Source organism: Carcharhinus amblyrhynchos, chromosome 1 (assembly GCF_965287045.1).
Source record: "Carcharhinus amblyrhynchos chromosome 1, sCarAmb.v2.hapA, whole genome shotgun sequence".
Taxonomy (NCBI): domain Eukaryota; kingdom Metazoa; phylum Chordata; class Chondrichthyes; order Carcharhiniformes; family Carcharhinidae; genus Carcharhinus; species Carcharhinus amblyrhynchos.
In genome coordinates this window covers 61,257,007-61,275,091 of record NC_137324.1, presented here as the reverse complement: position 1 = coordinate 61,275,091, position 18,085 = coordinate 61,257,007, and the positions used below count along the sequence as shown (strand labels likewise).

Sequence of the window (18,085 nt, the reverse complement as noted above, 5' to 3'; positions counted from 1 at the left end):
GTCCTTAATTATGCTGGTTGCTTTGCCACGGCAGCGGGAAGTATAGACAGAGTCAATGGATGGGACGCTATATCTGAGGATATTGGGAGGCCTGAGTGTCACACAAGTCAGCAGCTTAATCCGGGATAGTCAGCAAGGTTTCATGAGGGGTAAGTTCTGCCTCACAAATTTGATTGAATTCTTTGAGGAGGTAAATAAGTGTGTAGACTAAGGTAGAGCAGTTGATGTTGTATACATGGATTTTATTAAGGCATTTGATAAGGTTCCCCATGGTAGGCTCATGAAGAAAGTAAGGAGGTTTGGGATAGAAGGAAATTTGGCCGATTGGATAAGTAACTGGTTGTCTCATAGAAGACAGAGGTGGTGGTGGAGGGAAAATTTTCAGACTGGAGGCTAGTTACCTGCGGTGTACCACAGGGATCAGTGCTGGGTCCTCTGCTATTTGTGATTTTTATCAATGACTTGGAAGAGGGGGCTGAAGGGTGGGTTGGTCAACTGTGCAGCCAATTCCAGCAATATTCCAACACAAATTTGAGACTGTTGCTAATCTGTGCCTATATTTTTGGGCTTACATAACATATATGTATATATCAAATCAAACTGCCTCATATAAAAACAACATACATAATGTAAGCCCAAAAATGAAGGCACAGATTAGCAAGAGTCTCAGATTTATTGCATGATATCAAATGCAACTGCCCCATATAGCGTGCAAATAGAAACTCTATGGCTCAGTTAGGGGACTCGTAAGCATTGTGATGGGTTTTCAATCATGCCTGATATCACAATGACCAAAATTAAATCAAAAGGAATAAAGCTTAAAGTGAATTATGGCCAACCTCATAATTATTTGCATTTACTATACATTCATATTCCAACTCCATTGGAATGAAGACAGCAAATCTCCAAATCTCACAAAAGACAATGGCCTGCTGAGGCATGTGAAAGACCCTGCATCTCCTGTTCTGTTGACAAGGCATCTATGGCAATCATCAGGGTTATTCAACTGTTGGAGATAGACCACCAAGACTAATTGCTTGGACAATGGGCTTTGTTTTAAAATAGCTTTCCAGACATGAGCTAATTAATGAGTTGATCAAGTTACAAGGACTATACAATTGTGGCTAGGGAAAATGGTCACATGACCTTTGTGTGTTTTAAGCACATGCTCCCTGTGCAGAACCAACTTGTAAATTTTGGGTCCTGCCTGATATTGTTGCCTCCCTCTCCATCTGATAGAGATTTCAAAGAAAGAATTCAATTCCATGACTGTGTCTCTTGAACAGCAACCAACTCAATCATCTATATCTTTAGATCAGAAATAGTGAGACCATCAAATTTGGCCTGAAGCCAGCTGAGTCACAAAACTATGAACTGTATACCCTTGTTTTTATCCCCACCCACCCCTAGACTGTAATTTGACAAATCAATCTTTCCTTGCTCTATAATCTGTATTCGTGTGTATGTGAAAGTCAGTACTTTTTTTATTCATTCGTGAGACATGGGTGTTGCTGGCCAGCATTTTCTGCCCATCCCTAGTTGCCCTTGGGGGGTAGTTGCTCAGAGTCAAGCACATTGCTGAAGCTCTGGAGTCACATACAGACCGACTGTGTAAGGACGGCAGATTTCCTTCACTAAAGGACATTAGTGAACTAGATGGGTTTTTCCCGACAATCAACAATAGTTTCATGGTCATCAAGAGATTCTTAATTCCAGATTTCTTTTTTATTGAATTCAAATTCCAGCATCTGCCATGGTGGGATTCGAACCCGGACCCTAGAACATTAGCTGAGTTTCTAGATTAATAGTCTAGTGATAATACCACGAGGCAATCACCTCTTTTACTTCTTTTTATTCATTCATGGTACATGGGTGTCGCTAGCTGTCCAGCATTTATTGCTTTGTCCTTGGTTGCCCTTGAGAAGTTGTGGTAAGCTGCCTTCTTGAAACACTGCAGTCCATGTGCTGTGGGTTGACCCACACAATATTGTTGGGGACGGAATTTCTTGGATTGATTTACGTATAATTAAGCTAACCTCAAGAAAATGAGCAGGAATTTATGGCCTCGCTCATCCTGAAATTGTAAATTTTCGCCCGAGGTCAACGGACCTTACCATGTTCCAGACCCTCACCCGCTCCGATTCCCATGGCGGGCAGGACGGTAAAACTCCAGCCAATATGTCTGATTGGCCCTTTTACGATCACAGCACAAACTATTAAGTACTCACTGAATTGGTGAGTATAACCACATCAAATGAAAAGCCTGTTGTGCTCAAATGAGGAGACGGGAAAGGAGGGGAGACATTCAATCTCTCCTCACCTGGTCAGGACATATTTCAATGTACAGAAGAAAGATTTATTTTTCTTTTGTTTTGAAATTGAAAAATGTGCTATGATTTTGCCAGAGACAGCAACAAAGCAAATTCTCTACTGTAATATTTTTCTTTTGTACTCCTAAAGTGCTCTGATTTATTCCATATTTTTGGGCTAGTGATGTCATTAATCCAATGTGATGAAACTAGTGGGGAAATAATTTAATTTCCATTCTTAAGGGCCCACAGGAGTGCTATAAACTCCTGCCTATCTCCCACAGAGCCAAGCAACACAAATCAATTGTCAAGTTTGGAACAGCTTTTGCACAGCCAACAAAGAGAAAATTACTTCATGTCCCTGAGCTGGATTTATTTCCCTGTAAATTAAATTTTTAAAATTGTTTTCTGAGGAATATACATGGCAGAACATTTGCTACAAAACATCTGGATTTTGTATATTCTTTAATGCTTACTCCCAAAGCTGAATTTGAATCTTGAACCTTGGAGATGATGAACATATTTTTATATCAACTTTTGCAACACCCAGTTCTTCTTTGATTCGAAAGATTGAATAATTTGCTTATGAACAAGAAGTTGCTTATCTTTGCTTAGCTGCGGTGAGACTGTAATTTGCTCAGGTGCTGAAGCTACAGGCTGAATTTTCCTGGCTCCGCAGTGGCTGGCTTGGAAGCAGGAGCAGAAAAATAAGTGTGTCGCATTGGGATGGCTTCCTGACACATTCCTGCTGCCAGGCATGTTTCCAGAGTGACCTGAGAATGGACCAGCTGCCCACCTCATGCAAGGGGCAGCCAATTTTCATGTTTAAGACTGCAAGTGGTTGAGTGTGGCATGGTGGCACAGTGGTTAGCACTGCTGCGTCACAGCGCCAGGGACGTGGGTTTGATTTCTGGCTTGGGTCACTGTCTGTATGGAGTCTGCATGTTCTCCCTGTGTCTGTGTGTGTTTTGTCTGAGTGCTGCAGTTTCCTCGCACAGTGCGAAAGACGTACTGGCTGATTGCATTGGTCATGCTAAGTTTTTCCCCAGTGTACCTGACAACGAGGAGATTTTCACAATAACTTCATTGCAGTGCTAATAGAGCCTACTTGTGACACTAATAAATAAGCTTTAAACATTTTTGCAGTGCCGCTGTCATTTTGTCAGCAGTGGAGCAGCTACCACACCATGTGTGCAAGCAATTGGCTTTATGGAGATGGCCTTAATGTGCCAAGTCCCTTGGAGTCAAAGGCTTCATGCCCCAAAAAGGCAGCCACTGATAGGAAAGGCTGTACCTGCAGCCCAAATGCAGACGGGGTTAACCAACTTTACAATCATCATACTTTCCTTTTAGCTGTGAAAGTGGCTGCATTTTGAGGTTCCCTGTCAAAGATGTAACATACCTCAGCAATGGCCACCTTTCTTGGTGGGACTGCCAAGGATCCAGAGCTGCCACTCCTCTGATTGGGCTGCAGCATTGGTCATCAATTAGCAATTTGCTTCCTGGAATATCACTGAACTGGTCCCATCCATGACAAGAGTAGTATTGGGACTCTCATCTTGTGCTGACAAGTCTGAGATCCCAAAGTCAGCTGAAAAATCTACCTCAAATATTTTATACACCTTCTGATGCCTATTATAGATTTACACTGGAATTTATCCTTCCTCAATTCCTGAAATTATTTAGATAATCACTTTTCTCCAACCTTTAGAACATCTGTTAACATAACTTTGCAAAGCACTACTTTTTAAGTGGTATCTGCGCAAAATATAAATTCATAAAAATGAACGAGGAAAATAAAAGTCAATCATAATGCATTTTTTATATTGATCCTTTCATACTCTAAGACCCTCGCCTGCTACTTTATTAAAGGTGCAAGACACTGAAATTCCATTATATGTCTTCTGTTATTGAAGTCAAGTTCCCTGATGCCATCTCACATTGTAAGGACAGGATCATTAGTAAGGTCAGGGCATGCATATCATTGGTATCTATCCCAGCAGAAGCCTATAATGTTGATGCAGCTGTACGCCAGCCCAAGAACTGCCTCACAGGAACACAGCAACCACGACTCTGTTTCCCCAAAAGAGCTCTTGAGTTTCCATGCAAGGTAATGGAGCTCTTCCTTGGTCGATTATCTGCTCCTTCCATCATTCCAGGGTCTTTAGTCTACCCAAGGTTTTCTCAACAAGTGTAAGCACAGTAGGGCCTATTGGAGAACAAAGTAGATGAAAATTCCTGGGAGAGACTGGGAGCTCTCCCAAACAAGCACCATTGAAATAGATGAAACCAAGTGTTGATTCATCCAAAGGTCCCCTTAGTGGAACTATACATCATTGGGATTGAACCCTGGTAGAAGTGGGTTCATCCGTGTCTCATTCATCATCCCTCCAGCATCTTGGGCCCCAAGAATCTAGCAGTGGGAAAATGGCAGAACAGCAGTGGTTGTAAGCCAACTTTTGCAAATGCACATTTTTGATGGTACAAAACAAATTGGTACCAGGCATAGCAGCATCTCACTGATAGTATAAATATAGTCTTCATTTGGAAATGTGGCAGGAGGTCTCACAAAAATGTCTGTGGTTTAATGACAAGTACAAATGTAAGGCAAAAATATTCCTTCAAAACAGAGCTTGCCCACAAGGGATAGTTGAAGTTGAAACAAAATGTGATGGTGCTTACTGACACAGAAATGCTAACAAGAATGCAGCAAGTGATGTGTTAGGAGAGAATATAGAAGGACTACGCAAATTGAATCCATATGTGCCATGAAGACAGATTGAACATACTGCAAGAAGGAACGTTCCAAGTTTAACATATTGTATTCCAAACACCGTTTTCTTTAAGGAAAGAAAGAGAAAGGCTGCATTTATAAAGTACATTTTACAATCTCAGAATGTACAAAGTAAACAAGATACCTCTGAAGTGTAGTCACTATTATTACATAGAGAAACACAGCAGTTCGATTTTTTCATAGCAAGGACCCAAGAACACCAGACAAAACGACCAAATAGCATTTACAAAAATAAACTGTTAGTTGAGGAATAAATATTGGCCAAGTTGTGAGATTGTGTCTGAAATTCAACACCTCAGATAGAAGATAAATCAACCCCAGTGTCGTAATTGCGTCTCAGCCGAGAGTTTGTGCTGGAGATTCTGGAGTGGAGCTCTATGACCCTCTGTTTTGTCAATAATTATTGCTACCAATGAACCAAACCTGACATAACTCTTTTGTAATGGCAGAGTAGAGGGTGGGAGCACAGCAGCAATCAACGTACCCAAAATTATTCAGGTTTAATGATGAAAGAAGGTTGATTTTGTGGTGCTGTGGAGGAGGGGGTTCAGACATTGTAATAACAGAAAAATGTTCATTCTAATTAGGTTTTCTATAATGTGCATGTTATTCTACAGAAGCACATATTGATTCCCATAACTACACAATAATGGTAATGCAGTACCTAAGTCTAAAAGTGGTCTTGTGTTCTCATATCATACTCTCTTGTCACAAATCAAGCAGAATTCAACCAAGGAATATCATAGTATAATAGCACTTTGCAAACTTACAAAAGTTAACAAGAAATTATGAAAGATGTTGATGGGGATGAGCACTTTTGTTTATAAATTTGTTTTATTATTTTTTATTAGCATCACAAGTAGGCTTACATTAACACTGCACTGAAGTTACTGTGAAAACCTCCTAGTCGCCACACTCCGGCACCTATTCAGGTACCTTGAAAGAGGATTTATCATGGCCAATGCAACTAACCAACATGTCCTTTGAACTGTGGGAGGAAAACTGGAGCACCCGGAGGAAACCCATGCAGACAAGGGGAGAACAAGTAAACTCCGACAAACAGTGATTCAAGACGTTAACTGGAAATTTAATTGGACCAGGCACGTAAGTACTATGGCTGCAAGGGCAGGTTTAGAGGTTTGTAATTTTTGGGTCTTCCTGACTCCGCAAAGCCTGTTCACCATATACAAGGCACTAGTCAGGAGTGGGATGGAATAATCTCCACATGTCTGCATGAGCCAAGCTCCAAAAATATGCATGAGGTTAAAACACATCCAGGACATGATAGGCACGTTAAAGATTCAATCCATCCACTGTTGGTGCTCAGCAATGTATACTATCTACAAACTACACTGTGGCAACTTGCCATGGCTCTTTCCACAGCACCTGATGCTGATCTTGAGCTGACCCTCTTCAGGGTTCTCACTGGGGACAGCTATCTGAACATTGCATTTAGAGTCATAGAGGTTTACAGCATGGAAACAGGTCCTTTGGCCCAACTTGTCCGTGCCACTCTTTTTATTTTAAACCCCTAAGCTAGTCCCAATTGCTCACATTTGGCCCATATCCCCATCTTACCCTTGTAACTGTCTAAACGCTTTTTAAAAGACAAAATTGTACCTGTCTCTACTACTACCTCTGGCAGCTTGTCTTAGACACTCTCCATCCTCTGTGTGAAAAAATTGCCCTTTGGATCCTTTTATATCTTTCCCCTCTCATCTTAAACCTATGCCCTCTAGTTTTAGACTCCTCTACTTTTGGGAAAAGATATTGACTATGTAGCTGATTTATGCCCCTCATTATTTTATAGACCTCAAAAAGATCATCCTTCAGCCTCCTATGCTTCAGACAAAAAAGTCCCAGTCTATCCAGCCTCTCCTTATAACTCGAACTGCCAAGTTCTGGTAACATCCTAGTAAATAATTCAACCAGCTCTCTGCCAACAACAGCAGATCTTCGATCAAGTCTGTCAGCTGTGGTACTGTCCGTTAGGTTGAAGATGCTTCTCTTGAAGACATGCAAAGTAGTTTTAAGTATTGTTAACAGGTATTGGTATTAGGCCCACGTTTAGGCGTACAACCATGAAAGTGGTTACACATCGAAATTATGTGATTGAACAAGAACTATAGGCCAGCTGTAATCTATATTTAGGGAAGTCTTAGCAATGCAGTTAGAAAGTCATAGTGCAGTCAAACAAAATAAACATGGGTTTTTGGAAGGGAAATTGTATTTGACAAATCTATTTGTGTTTTTTGAGGATGTAACTAATGAAGTAGACGTAGCATGCTTGGATTTGCAAAAGGTATTCAATAAGTTACCAAACAAAAGATTAAAATGAGTGAAACGTATTAGTTGGGATACAGCATTGGTTAGCAGACAGGAAGAGAATACACAGGGCATTTACAAATTGGTAGGCTGTATGGTGTGTTGCAAGGATCAGTGCTGAGGCCTCCGCTATCTACAATCTATGTTCATAACTTAGATGAAGAAACAATGAGTAATAGAGCAAAGTTTGCAAACACCAATATAAAACTAGGTGCGAATGAAAATTGTGAGGGGTAAATTGCAAAGGGATATAAACAAGTTAATTGAGTGTGGACATGAGTATTGTGTGAGGAAGTGTGAAGTTATTTAATATGGCAGTAAGAATGAAAAAAAACTTTAATAGGTGTGAAATTTCTCAATGTTGATGTTTATAAAGAATTGGGTGTACTCACACAAGGAACATAGAAAGTTAGCATTAGCAAAATACCTCAGATGCTGGAAACTCAGCAGGTCTGGGAGCCTTTGTAAGGGGAGAAAGCAGAGTTAACGTGTTGAGTCCTTTAACTCTACGGCAGAATTGAAGGGAGGGACAATGTATTAGAGCTGTGAGAATTGCAACAAAAAGTAGCAATTTTAAGAACAAATGATGGATGACTAGATGTGGGAGGGGGAAGGGGAAGTATTTAGTAAAGCAAGTATTTAGGAAAGCAAATGGTATGTTGACCTTTAATGAGAGAGGGATGGATTACAAGAATAAGGAAATCATTTCATCTTCAGTGATGATGATGCTCCAATTAATATTTTCTTCTCAATTATCTTAATCTTGTCCACAAAAGCCTTCTGCACTTCATTGAAGTCACTGACTTCAATACCTTTCATTTCCGGTTCAGAACATATACTATACATAAGTTAAAAATACTAATCCGTGGTTAAACAAATGAAAAACATCTTTTAAACTGAAGGATGTTATGGGGAAACATTATTTTTCAACACGGTTGCTCTGCTGTGGAATGATAGTTTGCTGACATTTGATCATGATTTCACATATGGGAAGAAGATTTCTCTCTTTGCTATTTGTAGTGTAATTGTAAACACATGTATAAAGAATGCATTTATGATTTTGTTACAAGTAGCAAAGAGACAAATCTTCTCCCAGTGTGAATGATCAATTTCAGCCATTCCATTGTGAAAATGGTATTGGCCACTTAATCACACTTTGATTTGATTTATGTATTATGTCACATGTATTAGTATACAGTGAAAGTATTGTTCTTGTGCACTATATAGACAAAGCATACTGTAGATAAAGCAGGAAAGGAGCGGAGAATGTAGTGTTACAGTCATAGTTAGAGTGTAGAGAAAAATCAACATAATGCAAGGTAGGTCGATTCAAAAGTCTGATGGAGGCAGGGAAGAAGCTATTTTTGAGTCGGTTGGTCTCAGACTTTTGTATCTTTTTCCTGATGGAAGAAAGTGGAAGAGAGTGTGTCCAGGGTGTGCGTGGTCCTTGATTATGCTGACTGCTTTTCTGAGGCAACGGAAAGCATAGACAGAGTCAATGGACTCTGGAGTGATGGACTGGACTTTGTTCACAATCCTTTATAATTTCTTGCAGTTTTGGACAGATTAGGAGCCATACCAAGCTGTGATACAACCAGAAAGAATGCTTTCTATGGTGCATCTGTAGAGATTGCTGACAGTTGTAGCAGACATACCAAATTTCCTTAGTCTCCTGAGAAAGTAGAGGCACTGGGGGCTTTCTTAACTATAGTATTGGCATTGGAGGGACTAGGATAGGTTGTTGGTGATCTGGGCACCTACAAACTTGAAGTTTTTGACCATTTTAACTTCAAATCCATTAATGTACACAGGGGCATGCCCACCACACATGGGGATAGAGAAAATCAGGAATATTAAGCAATCCAAAACAATCTTGTGATAATCATGGAGAACGTGGAAACTACTTAAAGAGTACATTTATTGAAAAGTCAAGTTATGAAAAATCACTTTAAAGTACATCAGTTCAATTGGGATAATGAACAAGAAAGTTCAACATTTCCTTCAAAATCTTGATTTGAATATCGGTAATTGACTACTTTACCGGTATGGGTATTGGGGTAGAATTTCCTGTGGTGGGGGTGCTGGGGGGTGTAATCAGGAAGTTGCACTTGAAATCACAAGCATTTATGCATTCATTTTTACCAATTTCTATTTACACTCTGATTCCCTATCAATTTCAGAATTGGCAGAATGTAAAAATGGGAATTAATAAGCTAAAATCAGCAGACAAAATTGGGGCCAGGGTTAACTTACTAAATTTAAACCAAGTGTTCCTTCATTTATGAAAATTACAATTTCATGCCACCTAATTAACTTTCATGTATATTAGGTACAGTCTGTTCAATGTTTCATACATTGTCATAAAAATATATTCAATGAAAATACAGGAGTTGGGAGGGCCTGCAAATGGTGGCTCATCTGTATGGACCTCTACACTTGAAAGAGGATAGTGAGGACATTCATTGTGGGCAAATCACCTTGTTCAGTGTTTGCCACTGATTCAGCAAATTTTGGACCTCACAAGTCCCATTACTACCCTCCAATAAATACTCACAGCTGTGCATGTATGAGGGACCTACTAGTAGCGCTATTCAAAGGCATCATATTGAGGTCTCCATGTGAGATACATTTGTTGGGGTATATTTAGTATAGTGAGCTCCTTTATTGGAAGAGCAGCCATATGTTGTTGGAGTCAAAAGGGAATGATGTTGGATTTTTCCAAGAAGTTGGGTGGAGTTTGGAGACCTGTGAGCAGAAAGCTTGTTATCACTCATTGGATTTTAGTTGTAGGTCCTCTTGAGCTGCTGCAGGACAGGGAGATGAAGTACAGGTGACAGAGACGGGAAGCTGCACACAGAGGGTGGAGGAAGATGACCCTCAATTGGATACCATGAACACCAATAGTCTTCAAGGAGCACCACCTACCCCAGCCAGGGGAAATCTGAAATGGCTACAATTCACCAAGAAGATGGTGATTGATTGTTCTACCTCCTCTAACCAGACCTGCAGCTGGGTGAGGATGGTGCTGCCAATGGCTGTCAAGATCACTGTGATTATAATTTCTGAGCCTCAGGTTCCTTCCAGTGTGGAGCTGGCAACAGCATCTACATCTCACCATGTATCGTTGCATAACAGAGGTTATAGAAACTTGTAAACCAGTCTTTTCCCACACAGATGGAGTGGTCGGACCCTGCAGGTGTCAGGGTAGCAGGATTCCCAATATTCCAGGGAGCCACCAAGGGCATTTCTATGACTCTGTGAGGGAGATGTACCAAAGACAAAAGGGGATCCATTGTATTCATGTGCATTTGGTGTGCGATCATGTTGGTTTGATGCTAACTGTTATGAGCTTCAAGTTTTACTGACAGTCTATGAGGGATTTTAACAAATATGAGATTCCAGGACCTCTTCTTTTACACAAATAGCCATGTCCCTGAAATTTGACATAAAATCACCGCCAAGGCAGACTGATGAACTGAGCTCCCTTGATGCTGCATTTTGGTATTACAGGTTTTGGTTTGAAATTTCAGTAAAATGAGTTAGCATTAGAGAGAACATTGCTGGGAAAGTGGGTGGCCTACAAGATGGCCAGACTGAATATAAGAAAGACTTGCTTAAACACAAGGAGAGAGGAACAAACACAATTTTACTGCCTTGCCTGCCCCGAAGCTCACAGAACAGAATTCTCCATTGGCCTCAGGCGGGATTTTACAAGCCTCGCCTGAGCAAGGGCATAAAATCCTGGTCAGGGAGTAGAACATAGAACATAGAACACTACAGCACAAACAGGCCCTTTGGCCCACGAGTTGCGCCGATCACATCAACACCTACCAATCCATAGACCTATCTATAACCCCCAATCCCACTAAATCCCATATACTCATCCAGAAGTCTTTTAAAAGACCCCAGCGAGTTCGCCTCCACCACCACTGACGGCAGCCGATTCCATTCACTCACCACCCTCTGAGTGAAAAACTTACCCCAACATCACTTCTGTACTTGCCTCCCCGCACCTTAAATCTGTGTCCTCTCGTAGCGACCATTTCAACCCAGGGAAATAGCCTCTGAGAATCCACCCTATCTATTCCTCTCAACATTTTATAAACCTCTATCAGGTCACCTCTCAACCTTCGTCTCTCCAGGGAGAAGAGTCCCAGCTCCCTCAACCTGTCTTCATAAGGCATGCCTCCCAATCCAGGCAACATCCTTGTAAATCTCCTCTGCACCCTTTCAATAGCTTCTACGTCCTTCCTATAGTGAGGCAACCAGAAGTAGTGACGATCATTATAAGAATGGTTCAAAGATAAAAATAATGCCAAGGATAAAGGCTGGAATTTTCTGGCCTCACCACAACAGAGGCAGGACCAGAAAATGAAGTGATCCAACCCAAAGTCCATTGAGTTTGTGGGTCTGGAAGCTCATTAACTGAGTTTGTTAACAAGCCAGTTGACAGATATATTACGCTGCCTACACCATAGTGCAATTGCTGAAGGCAAGTGGGTGGGTGGAGATTCTGCTTTTCACCACATCAGATGAAAAAATGGGAAGGAGGGTACATATTTGGCAGGGGGTGGGGGGCAGATGCACCCCATCAATATGATACATTTACTTTGTGTCTACTCCCTTGCCCCCACCAGTCTCCAAGACCTGACCCCCCCTCCTACTGCACATCCCACCTTTCCCTAGGGTGCCCTTCACCTCTCCACCCAAAAAGCCCAGACTCACCTCACTCCGGGATCCATGCTGTATTCTTTATGGGAGATGCCACCACTGAATTCTGGCACAGCTGGAATTGCTAGCAGTCTGTTTGCTGGCAGCTCTTGAGAGCAAAACTTCTTGTCCCTAAGGAGCAAAAGTCCCACTCTCTGCTTGTGAAATCTGGCCAGCTTATGACTGACTTTTCTAACTGGAGGCGGAGTTTGGTGAGCAATATGCCCTCCCAGTAAAAAAAAAATCACTCTGAGAGGAAATGCCTTGGTTCAATGTTGGCAATTCTGGTTTGGAATCAGAAAAAACATTGATTCAAGCCTCTCTCCAGAGACTTGATGATATAACTTATGTTGATTCTTTAGTGCAGTACCTAACTTTACTAGGACTGAATATTAGGTGTGGTGTATAATGGGTGACCAATGCAATACTGATCAGTATAAATTCCTGCATGTTAAATAACTTCTATACATTATGTAAATTATGTGGAAAACCTATATAAAACTTTATACAAGGTTGACTAAAATAAAATTAGACATTACCAACCCTCATTCCTTCCCAACGAGAAATGGCTCTCAAAGGCCTCAAAGCACGCAGTGTTCGGAGCGATCGCAGTGATTTGAAGGCTTGAATGCTGTTGCCTAACATACTGAGCCACCCTATCTGTACGAAAAAAAGTCAAAATTGATGCTGCAAATTAATTATTTTGCATGATTATTTAAACATAGGTGAAACATAGAAAATATTTTCTACTATTTTTCAACCTATTTCTAATTTTTAAAACTTTTTGGAATTTCATCAAAAGCACTTTTTCTAACAAGTGAGGTAGATGATTCAATATGTAGATGGCCCAACTAGAGAGGGGGCAAAACTTGACCTCCTCTTGGGAAATAAGGAAAGGCAGGTGACAGAAGTGTTAGTGAGTGATCACTTTGGGACCAGTGGCCATAATTCTATTGGTTTTAAGATAGCTATGGTGAATGATAAGTTTGGCCCAAAAATTCTAAATGGGGGCAAGGCCAATTTTGATGGTATCAGGCAGGAACTTTCAGAAGTTAACTAGGGGAGTCTGTGGGAAGGCAAAGGGACATCTGGTAAGTGGCAGGCTTTCAAAAGTGTGTTAACCAGGACTCAGGGTAAACACATTCCTCTTAAGGTGAAGGGCAAGGCTGGCAGGAGCCAGGAACTCTGGATGGCTCGGGACATTGAGGCCCTGCTCAAGAAGAAGAAAGAGGCACATGACATGCATAGGCAGCTGGACCAAGTGAATTCCTTGAAGAGTATAGGGCGTGTAGGAATACAGTTAAAAGAGAAATCAGGAGGGCAAAAAGGGGACACAAAATCGTTTTGGCAGGTAAAGCAAAGGAGAATCCAAAGAGCTTCTACAAATACATAAGGAGCAAAAGAGTAACAAGGGAGAGAATAGGGCCTCTTAAGGATCAACAAGGTCATCTATGTGTGCGAATCCACAAGAGATGGGCGAGATCCTAAATGAATATTTCTCATCAGTTTACTGTTGAGAAAAGCATGGATGTTAGGGAACTTGGGGAAATAAATAGTGATGTCTTGAGGAAAGTAAATATTGCAGAGAAGCGCATCAAGGTAGATAACTCCCCGGGACATGTTGAGGTATATCTCAGGACGTTGTGGGAAGCTAGGGAGGAAATTGCGGGTCCCCTAGCCGAGATATTTGAATCATGGGGTAAGGTGCCTGAAGATTGGAGAGTGGCAAATGTTGTGCCTTTGTTTAAAAAGGGCTGCAGGGAAAAGCCTGGGGACTACAGGCTGATGAGCCTCACATCTGTGCTGTTGGCAGGTGTTTTGAGAGACATGATCTACAGGCATTTAGAGATGCAAGGACTGATTAGGGACAGTCAGTATGGTTTTGTGAGTGAAAAATCATGTCTCACAAATTTGATTGAGTTTTTTGAAGGGGTAACCAGGAAGGTAGATAAGAGCAGTGCAGTTGATGTTGTCTACATGGACTTCAGCAAGGCCTTTGACAAGGTGCCACATGGTAGGTTATTGCATAAAGTTAAATCTTACTGGATCCAGGGTGAGGTATCTAAATGGATACAAAATTGGCTTCTTCACAGAAGCCAGAGAGTAGTTGTAGAAAGTTGTTTTTCAAACTGGAGGCCTGTGGCTAGCTGTGTGCCTCAGGGATCAGTGCTGGGCCCACTGTTATTTGTCATTTATATTAATGATTTGGATGAGAATATAGAGGGCATGGTTAGTAAGTTTGCAGACAACTCCAAAATTGGTGGCATAGTGAACAGTGAAGAAAGTTATCTCCAATTGCAACGGGATCTTGATCAATTGGGCCAGTGGGATGACGAATGGCAGATGGAGTTTAATTTAGATAAATGCGAGGTGATGCATTTCGGTAGATTGAACCAGGGCAGGACTTAATCAGTTTATGGTAGGATATTGGAGAGAGTTACAGAACAAAGAGATCTAGGAGTACATGTTCATCGGTCCTTGAAAGTGGAGTCTCAGGTAGACAGAGTGGTGAAGAAGGCATTCTCATGCTTGGTTTCATCGGTCAGAACATTGAATACAGGAGTTGGGACGTCTTGTTGAAGTTGTACAAGTCATTGGTAAGGCCACACTTGGAATACTGTGTGCAATTCTGGTCACTCTATTATAGAAAGGATATTATTAAATTAGAAAGAGTGCAGAAAAATGGAATGCTACCTGGACTTGATGGATTGAGTTATAAGGAGAGGCTGAAAAGACTGGGATTTTTTCCTCTGGAGCGTAGGAGGCTGAGGGGTGATCTTATAGACGTCTATAAAACAAGGTAGATAGTCAATATCTTTTCCTAAAGGTAGGGGAGTCTAAAACCAGAGAGTATAGGTTTAAGTTGAGAGGGGACAGATACATAAGTGTCCAGATGGGCAATTTTTTCACATGGAGGGTGGTGAGCGTCTGGAACAAGCTGCCAGAGGTAGTAGTAGAGGCAGGTACAATTTTTTCTTTTAAAAAACATTGAGATAGTTACATGGGTACGATGGATATAGAGGGATATGGGCCAAAAGTGGGCAACTGGGACTAGCTTAGGGGTTTAAAAACAAAGGGCAGCATGGACAAGTTGGGCTGAAGGGCCTGTTTCCATGCTGTAAACCTCTATGACTCTATGACTGTATGAGTATAGGTAGAGCTGAGTAATGGAGTTTAACTCATGTCATTGCCATGCAGTGTGGAGTTCCGAGTAGATCTGTGTGAGTTTACAATATTTCCAACTTCCAAATGCCTCCAATTTCTGTTTTGTACAATGTTGCCATCTGTTGATTTGTGAACCTTCTTGATGCTGCAAGATGCTCTTATTATGAATAAATAAATTAGGAGCAGAAGGAGGTCATTCAGCCCCTCAAGCCTGCACCACCTTTTCAAAAGATCACGGCTAATACGATTGTAACTTCAATCTCACATTCCTGCCGGCCGCTGAATTTGAACATACTCTCCACTCAGTTTTTTTGCAACTATCAGAAACTGTGTACAGTGAAAAAGAAGCTTCCCGTCCATAGGAACAATGAGACAAGCTGTGATGCTATCACGACTCACCCAATAAATGGCTGGAGAACGAAAAAAAAGATCTGGGACAGGGCTGTCTGTTCTTTTCACTCAAGAATGGAGGCAATTAAAGAGGAAGTGAAATTGTTTAAAATTCAAAGGGCATTTTCCCATCTTGAACTTTGCTTCAATGTTTTTGTGTTGAGTTGTGTTTTGTAATGCAATGGTGAATTTTTTTATGGTGAAATGTAACTCTGAGAGGCTGTGGGACAGCCATGTGTAGCACAATCATGTGGTGTAAGCTTTCATATGTGAGTTCTGATAGTCTGATAACAGGCTATCTTAACAGGTGCTAGCACAGCTGAATCCGATTTTGTCCTCTTCTGACACTAACAAACATGCACGTTCCAGTTGGGGTCACGGGATGGTGAGTGAAGTGTCGGAATACTAACTGATCTTTTTCCTTCCTCTTGTTAGCCTTGGAGTGCTGATGCTAATCATAGCAACCCCACAAAATTATGCATCTTTGTCATTTAATGGTTATTTTCACAGGCAGACTTTAGGGTATACAAGATAGAAAGATTTTGCTCGAAACCTTGCTGCACCTTGGATTAATATACTTTAATACTGTATGCCAGGAAGTGCAGAATCTTCAAGTTTACTGTTGTGACTTCAATGCAGTGAGTTTCTGATTTTGCTCATCCCACTAACAAGAGGCACAAACTAGAGATCCCTTCAGGGACGGAGAGAAAATTGGTGGGCAAGTTACCTTGTTCAGTTTCTCTCTGTCTTCTAAAGGCTGTTTTTCAGCCAGGAAATTATGCATGGTACTGGGGAACTTTCAAAAAGGCAAAGGGATAGTTGTAATCACAGAGGGTTACACATAAAGAAAGTGAGGAAAAACAAGATTTTCTGAAGGATGTTTCTAATCAAAATAATTTGTCTGGTCTTTAAAATTCTGTTTACTTTCTGTAAGACATCTGTCTGCAATGTGATAATTCATTGTTGTAACTCTGCAACTAATCCACAGATGTGTGTCAGGTGTTTTGTGCGGAGATGTTACTTCAGGCAATTCCCATACAGCTTACATTTGTTAAAAAAAACACATTGTCTTTTGAACTCTAACGTCTTCTGAATAAACAGCTATGCTACATGTTGTGAAATGATGTACAGATGCTATCTCATAATTGCAAGACTGAGAATAGAATCAAACGGCATTTTTACTAACAAAATTAAAACAAGTTTAAGATTTTAAAAAAATTCCCATAAAGAACTTCATACTGAAATAATTAACAGAAACTTACCACAACAAGAAAGAAATCCAGTAAGGTCCAGACATTTGTAAAGTAGTCAGTAAGACCAAGGCCGAGCACCTTGACAATCATTTCAAAATTGAAGAAGAAGGCATAAAAGTAATCCAGGTACTGCAGTGCCAGCTGGACCTTTGCATCATTTTGCAAGTACTTATCATCTAAAGTCTATAAAGAAATATTTCAAAAACATAAGGTAGATAAGATGCAATTCATTCAATATAGAGATAGTTAGGATATTTGAATATCTTCTTTTGATACAGCGATTGGAGTTTACATGGGACTACACTTTACTCAAATACAGTGCTTTACATTTCTTGAACCTCTGAGGTGGCCAATTTGGATTTAGTCCACCTTTAGCTCTTGATATTGTCTCGGTAAAGGAGATGAAGTGTATGCCAGGAATCACCATCCTGAGGATTGTTAAGGCCATGATTGACTGTTAAATCATCTACTAACTCTTATTTAGAAGGCTGCAAGTCATTTTATTGCCTAACAATTCAATTAACAAACTCTTCTAGCAGCAACTTGTTGAGCAGGAATAACATAGTTGTTACTGGGGTTTTGCAGTGCTGCTTAAAGCCATACTCAGCTTTCCATGTTCACATGCTGCAGGAAACAGGCTGTTTTTGAAGAAGACTTTTGGGAGATTTGCTGGGGCACTTTTGTCAGGATTTTACAAGCACTCTATCAACAGTTTCTCTGAAATACTCTCAGGACTTCATGTAAAGAGACTGCTGTGTTACTCGACCTTACTGGAGACCTCGAAGAAATCATCAGGAGAACCAGAGTGTTTGGTCCTAGGGATGCTGCTAGGGATCTCCATTTATCTGGGAAATGGGAATGGGGAGGCCAGGCAGAGCAGCACCAGTTGTTGCAGAAAGGAGGAACATGGGGGACTGGAAAACAAGTGGAAAGGATGATGTCACAAATTGTGGCTCATGTTAGTATCTTACAATGGTTAATATTTTAGAATTCTGTATCTCTTATTATGGGACCACAAGGCTGAGCGACATACATACGCTGCAGACATCAGAAAAAGTAAGAAGGAGATAAAATTACAGAAAATGCCTAGAAAAGTAGAATTATGCTATTCCAATGAGGATAGATTTATTTAGTCTTTC

General features: G+C 40.8%; 1 protein-coding gene across 1 annotated transcript in view; it reads right to left on the bottom strand.

Moving 5' to 3' along the window:
* Positions 1-18,085, bottom strand: part of LOC145335533 (sodium channel protein type 9 subunit alpha-like) — a 93,820-nt gene that overhangs the window by 50,540 nt on the left and 25,195 nt on the right. Inside the window, exons 8-9 of the mRNA XM_080183763.1 lie at positions 16,956-17,129; positions 12,682-12,798 (exon numbers count right to left, since the gene is read on the bottom strand). Coding sequence (XP_080039889.1) covers positions 12,682-12,798; positions 16,956-17,129 — 291 coding nt within the window. The remainder of the gene's footprint in view (positions 1-12,681; positions 12,799-16,955; positions 17,130-18,085) is intronic.